At 49.0% G+C, this 13,505-nt stretch overlaps 1 protein-coding gene across 2 annotated transcripts in view; it reads left to right on the top strand.

Annotated features, from left to right (window-relative positions):
- Nucleotides 1-198: 198 nt before the first annotated feature.
- Nucleotides 199-13,505, top strand: part of TOGARAM1 (TOG array regulator of axonemal microtubules 1) — a 32,951-nt gene continuing 19,644 nt past the window's right edge. For both annotated transcript variants that reach the window (XM_088674797.1, XM_060268404.2), the window contains exons 1-5: nt 199-1,512; nt 5,266-5,317; nt 10,106-10,240; nt 11,578-11,862; nt 13,167-13,429. In XM_088674797.1, the coding sequence (XP_088530923.1) occupies nt 349-1,512; nt 5,266-5,317; nt 10,106-10,240; nt 11,578-11,862; nt 13,167-13,429 (1,899 nt within the window). In that variant the 5' untranslated portion in view covers nt 199-348. The remainder of the gene's footprint in view (nt 1,513-5,265; nt 5,318-10,105; nt 10,241-11,577; nt 11,863-13,166; nt 13,430-13,505) is intronic.

The following is a 13,505-nucleotide window of genomic DNA, read 5'->3' as shown; positions in this document are numbered from 1 at the left end:
ACTCCCAGCGCGCCCCGCGCGGCGGAGTCCGCCCGTACCACGTGACCGCCGCTCTCCTCCTCCTCCTCCCGACTGCGCTGCTGTTGTTGCTGCTGCGCCTTGCGTGTCCGTCAGCGCAGGCGCAGTGGGCGCGGCCTCGGCGGGCTGCCTGAGGCGGCGTCTCGGCGGAGCGCAGGAGGAGGAGGAGGAGGAGGCGGCGGCTGAGGCGAGGCTGAGGCGGCGGCGGCGGCGCTGGGGACGCGTTTCCCTGGAGACGGCGATGCTCCCCTGCGCGGGGCCCGGGGGCGGCGGCGGCGGCGGCCTGGGGTCGGTCTGGCGTCTGAGCCGGGCGAGGCCCCGTCGGGGGTCATGGCCAGAGAGGAGCCCGAGGGCGGCGGCGGCGGCGCTGAGGCGGAGAGGCCTGGCCGTGAGGCGCCGGGCGGCGGCGGCGGCGGCGACTGCTCTTCCTCCTGCCGCTCTTCCCCTTCGCCGCCGCCTCCCGCCGAGGGCCTCCGCTTCGGCCTGGTCCCCGCGGAGCTCCACGCGCGGCTGCTGGACCAGCGGGACTACCGGGGCCGCGTGGGGGCGATGGGGCAGCTGAAGCGGGTGCTGGGCGAGGCGCCGGCCGCGTCCCTGGCCTGCCTGCCGGCGCCGAGCCTGCTGGGCCTGCTGAGCCTCCTGCGGGCGCTGCTGGACGACTCCAACTTCAAGGTGGCCCTGGGCGCCCTGGAGGCGCTGCGCCTGCTGGCCGCCCGCCTGGGCCCCGCCGCCGGCTCCCGCGCCCGCCTGGAGCCGCTGGTGTCGGCGGCGGCCAAGGTGCTGGGCGACGCCAAGCTGGCCGTGCGCCAGGAGTACCGGCAGCTCTTCCTGGCGCTGATGCGCGCGGCGGGGCCGCAGCCCGTGCTGGACCTGCTGCTGCGCCCCGAGCACCTGCGCCACCGCAACGCGCGCGTCCGCGAGGTGGTGCTGGCCATCTCGGTGGCGGCGCTGCTCACCTTCCCCTCCGAGGACTTCGAGCTGCCGGCCCTGGCCGCCGCGCTGGCCCCCGCGCTGGCCGACGCCAAGCGCCGCGTGCGCCACGCCGCCCTGGAGGCCTTCGCCGTGCTCGCCTCGGCGCTGGGCCCGTCGCGCGCGGGGACCCTCCTGGAGGCCGTGGACGCCGTGGAGCTGCGCGGCGACGGCGAGGGCGTGCTGGGCGCCGTGCAGGCGCGGCTCGCCAGGAAGACGCTGCCCCGGCTCACCGAGAACTGGTTCGTCGAGTACGCCGTGCCGCTGCCCGACTCGCCCCACGCCGGCGGGCGGGCCGCCCCATGGCCCCGCGGCGCCGACACGGACTGGCTGCTCGAGGGCAACCGCATCCAGAGCGCGCACAGCGGATCGGCCGGAGACAGCGCCCTGGCGCCCTTCGCCGAGCAGGGCGGCGGCTGCCCCAGGAGGGTCCTCAGCGCCGGGAAGGGGAAACTGCCCTGGGAGAGCGACAGGCCCCCCGCTGGACGCGGATGCTGCTTCGCCAAGGCCAGCGACGCTGCCACGGTGAGTCCCTGCCTCCGCTTCATCGGGTGCCTTCCGGGCAGTTGGCAGCACAGCTTTCCAATTCTAGGGACATACCTTTTAGACGTGCACCTTTTCGGGACACAGTAATTCAGTTTTACTAGCATCTCGGACTTCTAACCCCTTTCCAGTCGCCGGTGCTTCATCACACATAGTTTGGAAAGCTGTCATAGACCAGCAGTTAAAAAATAGCTGAAAGACAAAACTGTAGAACAGAGGTAAGGTAACTATAAAAACGGAAGGACAAAAGTCGCTGACCAACAGGTTAAAACAACTAAAATTGTAACTATTAGCAATCCAGTTGAAGACCTCACAAGATTTCATAAATGGAATACTAGTGGTGTTTCTCTAAGGCTCACTGTCCTTGTTTTATCAAGGAGGGGAGGTGGAACCAGGGCGCTCTTGCCCTCTTGCGCATTTTGCACCTGGCTGTTGGCACCTGACATCTCCACCATCTGGCTGGCACATGGCAGCATTTATTTGTTGCCATGGTATGGTGTGAGTCAGATTTTAGCTGGACAATATATTTGTCATTAGGTTTAAGGGGTTATATGGCGAATAGCTTTTATATCTCTAGTTTCTAACATTGCTCTCGCCCTCCTGGTCTAATACCCACAATAACCCTGCAAGGTAGGTTAGGCTGGAAGAAGGCAGTCACTGGCCTACAAGGCAACACGTAGTGTGGGATTTGAATCCTAGCCCAGCACCGCTGGTCGCATCCTCTCCAAGGTTGGCACCTGCAAGGCGGTGCTGGTGCTGAAACTTCACGCACCCTGCAGTAGCTGAGGGTGGGGGACACTGAGGTGTTGTTGTTGTTTTGGTATGGTGCAACAAGGAGAGCCGTGGGGAGGGTAAGCTTGGCAGGTAGTTTAGAGAAGCAGATGTGTTGGATGGGGCAGCTATAGAAGATGGAGTGTTCTTAGTTCAAGGTAGGGCGACAAAAGATACATTTCTAGCCTTTCCACCAAGGAACTCAAGGTGGCATGTGTCCCACTCCTCGTTTTATCCCCACAACAACCCTGGGAGGTAGGTTAGGCTGGGAGAAGGCAGTGAATTGCCCCCAAGGTCACACTCAGGGAGCTTCATGGCCGAATGCGGGATTTGAACCTTGGTCTCTCCCAGGTCCCAGTCAGACACTTGTAACCACTATGCCACCACTGGCTTCCATAGGGTAGGTCAAGGAAGGATACTGACAAGCTGGAACGTGTCCAGAAGAGGGCAACGAAAATGGTCAAAGGCCTGGAAACGATGCCTTATGAGGAACGGCTTAGGGAGCTGGGTATGTTTAGCCTGGAGAAGAGAAGGTTAAGGGGTGATATGATAGCCATGTTCAAATATATAAAAGGATGTCATATAGAAGAGGGTGAAAGGTTGTTTTCTGCTGCTCCAGAGAAGCGGACACGGAGCAATGGATTTAAATTACAAGAAAGAAGATTCCACCTAAACATTAGGAAGAACTTCCTGACAGTAAGAGCTGTTCGGCAGTGGAATTTGCTGCCAAGGAGTGTGGTGGAGTCTCCTTCTTTGGAGGTCTCTAAGCGGAGTCTTGACAGTCATCTGTCAAGAATGCTTTGATGGTGTTTCCTGCTTGGCAGGGGGTTGGACTGGATGGCCCTTGTGGTCTCTTCCAATTCTATGATTCAAGACGAGGAAATGGCTATTCACATTTTCTCCAAACTGGCACCTGCCGAGTAGTGTGGATGCTGCAGCTTCAATGGTGTGGTCTCTGCACTCCGCAGGAGCCGAGGGTTTTGCAGGTGCAGCAAAGAGCTGTGGGGAGGGAAAGCTCAGCAGACAGTTTGGTGAAGCAGGTTCATTGCATGGGGCAGCTATAGAAGAGGGAACAATCCTTAAAGTGCCAGGTGGGGTGACGAAAGGGGCATTATGACTCTAATATGCCTGTGGTTAAAGGCTAATAGTTCAGCACATTAGAAGCTTGAACAGCGTTGTTGTTTTTTAAGGTAACGTAATACCTTTCAGCTACCCATCACACACTTCTTGTCACACCCTTGGAAATGTATTCATAGGAGCTAATGGTGAATGGCTTCCCTGGTCCATCTACCCAGATATGTTTAGGGTTACATCAGCTGAGACCAAAAAGGAGGGTGGGAGTTGTTGGTCCAAAAGCTTATTTGCCTCATCTGGAGGCAGTTTTTCATCCCCATAGACCACCAGGCAAGTAGCTATTTGCAAGCTTGTGCTATCCATTATGCCTGTTGTCTTTGTCCATGGAGTTTTCTTGGCAGGGATACTGGAGTGGCTTGCCAGTTCCTTCACCAGGTGGATCTCGTTTAGTCAAAACTCTCCATTATGACCTGTCCATCTTGGGTGGCCCTGCATGGCATAGCTCATAGCTTCTCTGAGTTATTCAAGCCCCTTCGCCACGACAAGGCATTGATCCATGAAGGAGTTTGAATTAAGCACCCAATTATGGTGCTAGAGGAGACTCTTGAGAGTCCCATGGACTGCAAGATGATCAAACCTATCCATTCTTAAGGAAATCAGCCCTGAGTGCTCACTGGAAGGACAGATTGTGAAGCTGAGGCTCCAATACTTTGGCCACCTCATGAGAAGAGAAGAATCCTTGGAAAATACCCTGATGTTGGGAAAGATTGAGGGCACTAGGAGAAGGGGAAGACAGAGGACGAGATGGTTGGACAGTGTTCTCGAAGCTACGAACATGAGTTTGACCAAACTGCGGGAGGCAGTGGAAGACAGGAGTGCCTGGCGTGCTCTGGTCCATGGGGTCACGAAGAGTCGGACACGACTAAACGACTAAACAACAACAACAGCTATCCATTAGACTAGGGCTGTCCAAGTGGTAGATCGTGGTAGATCATTGGACCCGCCACAAAAAAGCTTTGACTTTCAAAAAAAACGCTGAACAACTTTTGTAGATCAATGCCAGTTTTTTAGATTCAGAGTAGATCTCAGTCTCTTGAGATTTGCTGACTTTGGGGCACTGTACTCTCGCACAGGTCACATGACTAACCAGATTCAGCATAAAATCAGACTCAGATTGAAGCTTGAATTTTGCAGGTACCTGTAGAATTTCAGGGAGGAACTATTGTGGTTTCTCCACTCTAATTTTGCTTTAAGATTACTACTACTACTACTACTGGGCTTGTAGTAGTTTGTTACTTACTGAAAAATGTAAGTTTATTAGGATTTTCTTCTGTATTTTAAATGTTTGTCAGTTGAAAGATGGATTTAGGCAGTATAATTCTCATGGTCGGGCATTGATTCTTGAAAGTAGCAGCAAAAAGGTTTCCCAGGATCGTGGAGGAAATTAATTATTACCTCCAGGCGCATTCCAGTGTGCGCATATTTTGCTACAAATTAACACAAGTTGTTCAGTAATAGCTAAAAGAATTTATAATGAGGAATGTTCATAGTGATCCAGTAACGGTAGTGAAAGGCAGTGGAAGACTAGCAGCCGCAGAAATACTGTGAGGAAGGGTAATATAATGAAAAAATCCTCTATGTCTGATCAGCTTGCAGATTGTTCTGTTAAGAGTGTGCTAGAAAATAGGCAATGGTATGGTACTTGAAAATGCTGGAACATTTGTAAGACACCTACCCAATTAAAACATATATCCTGCAGGCTCCCCGTGGTCTCCCAAGGTCCAGATTCAGCACAGTTGTCCATTGCATGTGACCACATAGCTTTCTAGTTTTACAAGGAAGAAGGCTGAATTGCATTTTAATCCCTCCTCTGTCCTGTTTCTCTTGCAGCTCTCGCCATCAAACGATTTCCTGCAGTCTCCAAAATTGAGGCCTTCGCAAGGTAAGTGCTACATATGTGTGCCGACCCAAGTGACTCACTGTCATGCGATGGTGCAAAGGAAGAGGGGGCCCTGTCCTCCAAATCTTCCATTTGCTCTTAATATGACACAGGGGGTGGCATTCCCCACCCCCAACTCTGTGCTGAATCTGGGAGAAGTGCTTTCTGCTAAAACAAAGCCACAATTGGCTACAACCCAGTAGATTTTATCACAATCCTTTTTTAGAACTCTTTGATCCAGCTGCGTACTGGACTGATTTGGCTCAGCCATGGTTTGTTTGAACATGTAAACTCTGGCCAGTAAACTAACTGGTTTGTTTCAGCAATGGTTTGGCATTGCATCTGAACCCAACATCCTTGCTTAATCTCAGTTTGTTTGGCCATTCCATACCAGAAGCGAACCAAGCTACAAAGGCACATGACAAGAGCCTTTGCTGGTCTGTAAGGCAAGAAGAAGAGGTGGCAAGAATACACAGAGGAATTATACCAGAAAGATATGGAGGTCTCGTACACCCCAGATAGTGTGGTTGCTGACCTTGAGCCAGACATCTTGGAGAGTGAAGTCAAATGGGCCTTAGAAAGCACTGCTAATAACAAGGCCAGTGGAAGTGATGATATTCCAGCTGAACTATTTAAAATTTTAAAAGATGATGCTGTTAAGGTGCTACACCCAATATGCCAGCAAGTTTGGAAAACTCAGCAATGGCCAGAGGATTGGAGAAGATCAGTCTACATCCCAATTCCAAAGAAGGGCAGTGCCAAAGAATGCTCCAACTACCGCACAATTGCGCTCATTTCACACGCTAGCAAGGTTATGCTTAAAATTCTACAAGGCAGGCTTAAGCAGTATGTGGACCGAGAACTCCCAGAAGTGCAAGCTGGATTTCGAAAAGGCAGAGGAACCAGAGACCAAATAGCAAACATGCGCTGGATTATGGAGAAAGCTAGAGAGTTCCAGAAAAACGTCTACTTCTGCTTCATTGACTATGCAAAAGCCTTTGACTGTGTCGACCACAGCAAACTATGGCAAGTTCTTAAAGAAATGGGAGTGCCTGATCACCTCATCTGTCTCCTGAGAAATCTCTATGTGGGACAAGAAGCTACAGTCAGAACTGGATATGGAACAACTGAGTGGTTCAAAATTGGGAAAGGAGTACGACAAGGTTGTATATTGTCTCCCTGCTTATTTAACTTATATGCAGAATTCATCATGCGAAAGGCTGGACTAGATGAATCCAAAGCCGGAATTAAGATTGCTGGAAGAAATATCAACAACCTCAGATATGCAGATGACACAACCTTGATGGCAGAAAGCGAGGAGGAATTAAAGAACCTTTTAATGAGGGTGAAAGAGGAGAGCGCAAAATATGATCTGAAGCTCAACATCAAAAAAACCAAGATCACGGCCACTGGTCCCATCACCTCCTGGCAAATAGAAGGGGAAGAAATGGAGGCAGTGAGAGATTTCACCTTCTTGGGCTCCTTGATCACTGCAGATGGTGACAGCAGTCACGAAATTAAAAGACGCCTGCTTCTTGGGAGAAAAGCAATGACAAACCTAGACAGCATCTTAAAAAGCAGAGACATCACCTTGCCGACAAAGGTCCGTATAGTTAAAGCTATGGTTTTCCCAGTAGTGATTTATGGAAGTGAGAGCTGGACCATAAAGAAGGCTGATCGCCGAAGAATTGATGCTTTTGAATTATGGTGCTGGAGGAGACTCTTGAGAGTCCCGTGGACTGCAAGAAGATCAAACCTATCCATTCTTAAGGAAATCAGCCCTGAGTGCTCCCTGGAAGGACAGATCGTGAAGCTGAGGCTCCAATACTTTGGCCACCTCATGAGAAGAGAAGAATCCTTGGAAAAGACCCTGATGTTGGGAAAGATTGAGGGCACTAGGAGAAGGGGACGACAGAGGACGAGATGGTTGGACAGTGTTCTCGAAGCTACGAACATGAGTTTGACCAAACTGCGGGAGGCAGTGCAAGACAGGAGTGCCTGGCGTGCTATGGTCCATGGGGTCACGAAGAGTCGGACACGACTAAACGACTAAACAACAACAAAGGCAACCTGGGATTTGTTGAACAAACCATGGCTTCCTGTTATGAATGAGCACAGCTGTTGTCAGTAGGGATTTCCCATGGGTGGGGAGGGAGTGCTCACACTGCAGAAATGAAAGCATGGTGGATAAAAATAAATGATTTTTTTTTAAAAAAGTAAAAAATCGGATTATTATTTTTTAATCAGATTTTTTTTAAAAAAAATTAAATTGGATTTTTAAAACAAAATGCTTTGGGAGGAAAAATCTTTCTAAAGATAGTTTTCTATTTAAGTTACATTATAATCCAAAGTCTATTCATCAGGAAATAAGGGTTTGTTTTAAGTTATTCGTGTGTGCTAACGCTCAGTCTAAGTTTTTGTAAAAGAAACCCGTTTAACAACATCAGTTAACAAACATGGATACATATGCTATAATGTTATTGTTTAGTTAATTAAGTTGTTATTAAGGAAATGATTATTTTTCTCCTTCCAATAAAGTACAGCAGAAAAGTTGTCCAAATATAAACAGTTAATTACTAAACCTCACAAAAATTTCAAAAATTTCGTTCTATGTATTTCTAATAGTATAACCAAATCAGTAATTTTTGATATAACTGTAAAAACTACTCTGAAAATTTATTATTCCAAAAATGAAACCTTCATTGGGTTGTAAATATTAAGATTAGAGCAACCTGAGCACTAATTTGGCTGCTTTAAGGAAATGACCCTGAAGAAGCTGCTTCTGTTGTCCTGGAAACCTTTCCAAGAATCTTGGTTCTTTGGGGAAAGCCCTAGACACTGAATGAAAAGGTCTATGGAAATAGCAGAATCTAAGCCAAGCCCCTGAACTTCTTTTAAGAAAACATTGTTATAATTATTCCTCCATTGCACAGTTGAGTTCTTGCCTTTTTGAGTTTTTCTGTCCCATCAGAAAGGTACTGTCTTTATAGTCTTTTATTTGCCTGTGAAAAACTTTTGTCTTCCAGCAAGCCTTTTAAGTGGTGTTTACTGTCACATAAATTCCATTTCTCTCTCTCTCTCTCTCTATATATATATATATATATATTTATTTATTTATTTATTGGTGATATTTATTATTATTAAATTTTTCTAAGCTGTTTCATGGGAAATGACTAATCTCCCCCTTTTTAACAACTGTGGGAAAGTTCAGAGTAACAAGTAGTGGTGATGTGAGTGAGGAGAATGCCTGGAAGTTGGCTTGGAGCCTGCCAACATGTTATTGTCCTACCTATGGCCACATTCCTTCCTTCCTTTTAAAACTGCAGTCATTTACTTTTGAAATGAATGTGTGAGTAAAGCAGTTTTCTTATTTGGTGAGTCCCTCATCTTTAGGAGAGATTGAACTACTGTACTTCTAGCCCTCTTCTCTTCACCCTCATAGCTAGCAGAAGTGCTAGCTATTTCCTATTCCTTTGCATTTGTGTAGAAAACGTGGTCTTGGTGTGGGGCAGATCACTTAACCCCACTGTCTTTCTCAGTTAGGGGTGGGGAACCTCCAGTCCATGGGGTGAATTCCATCTGGTTTGGCCTGTGAGGCTGTTTTCCCCAGACCATGGCCACCTACCCAACATACGTGATGCCAGGTGTGTGGCAGGTAGAGTTGTGGGTTTGATTGGATGCACAACTCAGTTCCCCATAGCGAACTTGAGCATGCAGTTTGAAGTCGCCACCCCATCGCCTGGCAGTCCGTGACTTCAAGCCTAATAGGTCAGGAGCCCGACTCAGTTCCCCGGTGAATAGAAATAATTTCCTGGTGTTCTTTAAGCTAGTGCAGTGATGGCCAAACTCAGTCCTCCAGCTGTTTTGGGACTACAACTCCCATCATCCCTAGCTAACAGGACCAGTAGTCAGGGATGATGGGAATTGTAGTCCCAAAACAGCTGGAGGGCCGAGTTTGGCCATTACTGAGCTAATGGATCTGAAAGCTGTAACCAGACACCAGGCTATCCCTGGGAAGGTGCTAAATCTGGTGTATTTAACTGGTTTGTAGGAAGTTATTGCCAGGCCTGTGTCAGTCCTTAAGCAGGAGAACTTAATGGGAGTGAGTCTGGAATGGTTAGCATATTTGTAATAGTGACTCCTGAGAAAGTTTTTTTGCACTCTCGTAGTAAGAAGGAGCCGAGCTTTGTCACGTTCCACTATAGTATTGAAAAGGCCATGCTGGACAAGACCAGCCTTGCTTTGCTCCCTTTTTACGGGCAGTGCATTGTGCACCTGCCTCTGATTGGACTGTGCCAGTTTAGAGGGACTTGAGAGTTCATTTAGGGTGAGCTCAATTAGAATGCAAGTGTGTGTGTTCGAGGGGCGAGCGGGAGACATGAAATTACTGCATTGTACTTTCAGTTGTATGTATTTTGTGGCTTTTTAAGGGCTGCTTTTGATTTTTATCTTTCCCTGTCCTGGATCAATTAGGGCAAAAAATACTTAGGAGAAACTACCGTGCCACTTTCGATGAAGGAACTCTGTCTTTTCTGTGTCTTTCCAGTTAAATTATTCTGCCTTGTACACATGAAGAAAGCTTGTTGTAAGGTTGCCTTGGGAGCTTCTTCACACTTGGTACTGGGAATACTCACAGGACGTTCCAGAGTCCCCAAAGAAGTGTATGAACTCCCAGAAGAGGGCCTGTGTGCTTGCGTGCCTGTGTGTGGTCTCTTTGCTTGCTAAAGTTGCTTTTGAAGTGTTAGTGCTTATGGAAGCTTACTTGACTGCCCTTTCTTTTTTGCTTGAAAGGTGTGATGGCCTCTCATCAGCCTCATATTCCAGGAAAATGCGGGCTGCTTGGTTTCTCCCACACTCGCGGGAAGAGCGGCAGTGTGGATTCTGATCTGCAGTTTCTAGGACTGAGCAATCCCTGGCAAGATAAAGGTATTTGTAGAATAACCAGCTTTTAAGCATTTGTGCATGCCAGACCCATTCCAGTGTGCCCTGTAGCACTCTGTTGGGCAGGTCAGTTGTGCATTGCATGTAAGAGGATGGCTTGCATTGATCCAGATGATTGGTTCAACTGGCAAAGCACTTGCAACGGTTTTCCGGGCCACGAGCAGAAGTCTTTCCTGGCTTTCTGCTGTCTAACATCTTTAACCTGACATGCACAGAGCATGACCGCAGAACTGTAGCAATAATAATAGGAGTCATTATGTTCTGAAGCCCTTTAAGGTCAAAGCTCTGTGCTATTGATTACTTCCTCACACAGGGAATGCATGTATGGGTCAGTTTCCTCCTCTGAAATGAATGGTGAGCCCTTGCAAGCAGTGAGTGCCCAGTGATGCAGATACAGCGGCCTTTTTTCTTCTTTTGCTTGTTAGGAAGCAGGAACACTGGCAAAGAGCACGAGGAAAGTATGGAGCCCAGCTCATTCAGCCGGCCTTGGGCACAGGGCCCTTGGTTCTTGCTCCAGCCCAACTGCTTATTCACCAAACCTGTAGTGCAGAATTACATCTGCAGTAGGGGGCAGAGAAGGAATAAATTTTGCAGAATAATAACAAAACAGATTCCACCCGAGTGCCATGTTGATTGGATGGACTCAGCTAATTTGCATATAATGAATGATGTATGAAATTTGAAAAAGTTATCTGGATACAGTGTTGGGGAAATGTCTTTAAATTGCTGAAGTTCTGCTTGGATCTCCAAGTAACAGATATGCTGGTAGCCTGAAAAAAATAAAATAAAATAAAAGTTGTGTGCTTGTTTATTTAGAGGTGATTTCCCTGCCAAGGCACCATCTGCTCTGGTCACCTCCTTTCCTCCTTCAATCCATGCACACACAGGCACAGCTCACCCACCACCAGTGCTTCTTGATCCCCTGCGATCATTAGAAAGGGCTGCTGTTGTCCAGTGGGAGTAAGAGTGTGCAAAGAACTTCTCTCAGACAAGGAGCAGCACAGGCAGACCATTTAAATCCAGTATTTACTTTAGTAATCTGGTGTGGGAGGAAGTAGCCTGGTGAGCACCTTGTCTTTTGGATTTTAGTCTCTCCAGTGAAGCCAAGGTGGCAGGACCCGTTTGTAGGCCACAGACCATCAGTTAAGCAATGTAACATGTCCTTTTGATATGCTTTTGACTTCAAGGGAAATCTCTCGGTGTGACTGGTGCTTGGAGATCGGTTATCAGACAGGTTCGACAAGAAATAGTTTTTAAATGGTTGTGTTTCCTTTCATGCTTCTTTAACCTGGATTCTGCGTTCCTTTTCCCCTTCCACCCAGTGTGTGCCAGCCTCAGTTTCCCCAGCAAGCCTCAGCGGACCTTCTGCAGCCCACCTGAGCATGCACCGCCTCTCCTGGGCTCCCACCCCAGCCAAGGAGCTTTCATCCTTCCGTCCTATCCATTCTCATCACCCAGGCACAGTCCAAAGCACACCTCCCCTCCTGCGGACTCGCTCAAGAAGCCACAAGACTTCTCTAATTCCTGGCCTCTGAAGAGTTTCGAAGGGCTTCCAAAACCTAGTCATCAGAAGAAGTTTTCCAGCCCGATGGCAGGAGAGGACGCAGGTACGAGCCCTGGCGGAAATAGCTTGATGCAGTCTCCAGTAATGCATGCTGAGCCTGGTATGGAAGGGTTGCCAAAGGCGGAAAGAGAAGGAGAAGGAAAGTGCCACCTCACCCTGCTGCAACCCAGTCTCCAGCAAGGGGGTCTTCCTGGGCCCCAGGAGGGAGGAGGGAGGCTGGGGTCAGCACTGGCAAGAAGCAGGCAACCATGGAAATCTCTGCGTTTCTCCTTTGCACACGGCTTCCCCCACACACTTCCTTTACATGTTACTGATCAGTAACTAAGCATCTGCCCAAATAGGGGGAATCTTTCTTTGCCTCTAGAAAGGGGTTATAGCTTCAGGAGTTGGCAAATTCCAGAGAAAGGGAGTTTCACAGCTGGTGAGTAACTGGCATTGTGGCAGGACCGGGGGGGGGGGAGCTGTCTCGGGGTCTGCAGGACTCAAGTCATTGAGGGATTTATAGGTCAAAACCAGAAGAGGTTAATTCGGTGTCCAGGGCAGTTGTCTATCAGCTCCATCTGGTACGCAGGCTTAAACCCTACCTGCCGGCAGACTGCCTCGCCAGAGTGGTGCATGCTCTGGTTATCTCCCGCTTGGATTACTGCAATGTGCTCTATGTGGGGCTACCTTTGAAGGTGACCAGGAAACTGCAGCTAATCCAGAATGCGGCAGCTAGACTGGTGACCGGGAGCGGCCACCGGGACCACATAACACCGGTGCTGAGAGATCTACACTGGCTCCCAGTAGGTGTCCGAGCACAATTCAAAGTGTTGGTGTTGACCTTTAAAGCCCTAAACGGCCTTGATCCTGTATACCTGAAGGAGCGTCTCCACCCCCACCGTTCAGCCCGGACACTGAGATCCAGCGCCGAGGGCCTTCTGGCGGTTCCCTCATTGCGAGAAGTGAGGTTACAGGGAACCAGACAGAGGGCCTTCTCAGTAGCAGCACCCGCTCTGTGGAATGCCTTTCCATCAGATGTCAAGGAAATAAGCAGCTATCCTAATTTTAAAAGACATCTGAAGGCAGCCCTGTTTAGGGAAGCTTTTAATATTTAATGCTGTATTGTTTTAATATTCAATTGGGAGCCGCCCAGAGTGGCTGGGGAGACTCAGCCAGATGGGCGGGGTATTATTATTATTATTATTATTATTATTATTATTATTATTATTATATCTAGGAAACAATATTAAAAGCCAATGTGGGCTGTGCATCAGTAGTGCAGAATGTTGTTCCCTTCTGTATATGAAAAGAACTCTACTTTTAAAATGTTCTGAACGTGTTCTGCCTGTGTGTTTTCTGATGCAGAGGCAAAGCCACAGGATACGCCTCCCATTCAGCTGAAACCTGCCTTTGTGAGATCGCCGGCTTCGCGGAGAGGCCTGAGTGGAACAAAACCAGTGCCTCCCATCCCCAGGGGCCTTAGTCCCTTACCTGACAGAGTGGAAACCAACGTAGTGGGACACAAGAACGGGGAGCCGGAAGACATCTGGCTGAATGAGAGGGACAGGAAGCTGGCCATCGATCTTTCAGAGTTGAATGTCAATGAAAAGGAGCTGGATGAGGAAGAGGTGGGGGCTCAGTGTGGTGTTTTTACTGTTACGAAAGGGTGAATAGCCAAATTATTTTCCTGGACTTCCCATAGAA

Source organism: Zootoca vivipara, chromosome 1 (genome assembly GCF_965207765.1).
Source record: "Zootoca vivipara chromosome 1, rZooViv2.hap1.1, whole genome shotgun sequence".
Taxonomy (NCBI): domain Eukaryota; kingdom Metazoa; phylum Chordata; class Lepidosauria; order Squamata; family Lacertidae; genus Zootoca; species Zootoca vivipara.
The sequence above is the reverse complement of the archived record's forward strand: the minus strand, read 5'-3'. Positions and strand labels throughout refer to the sequence as shown.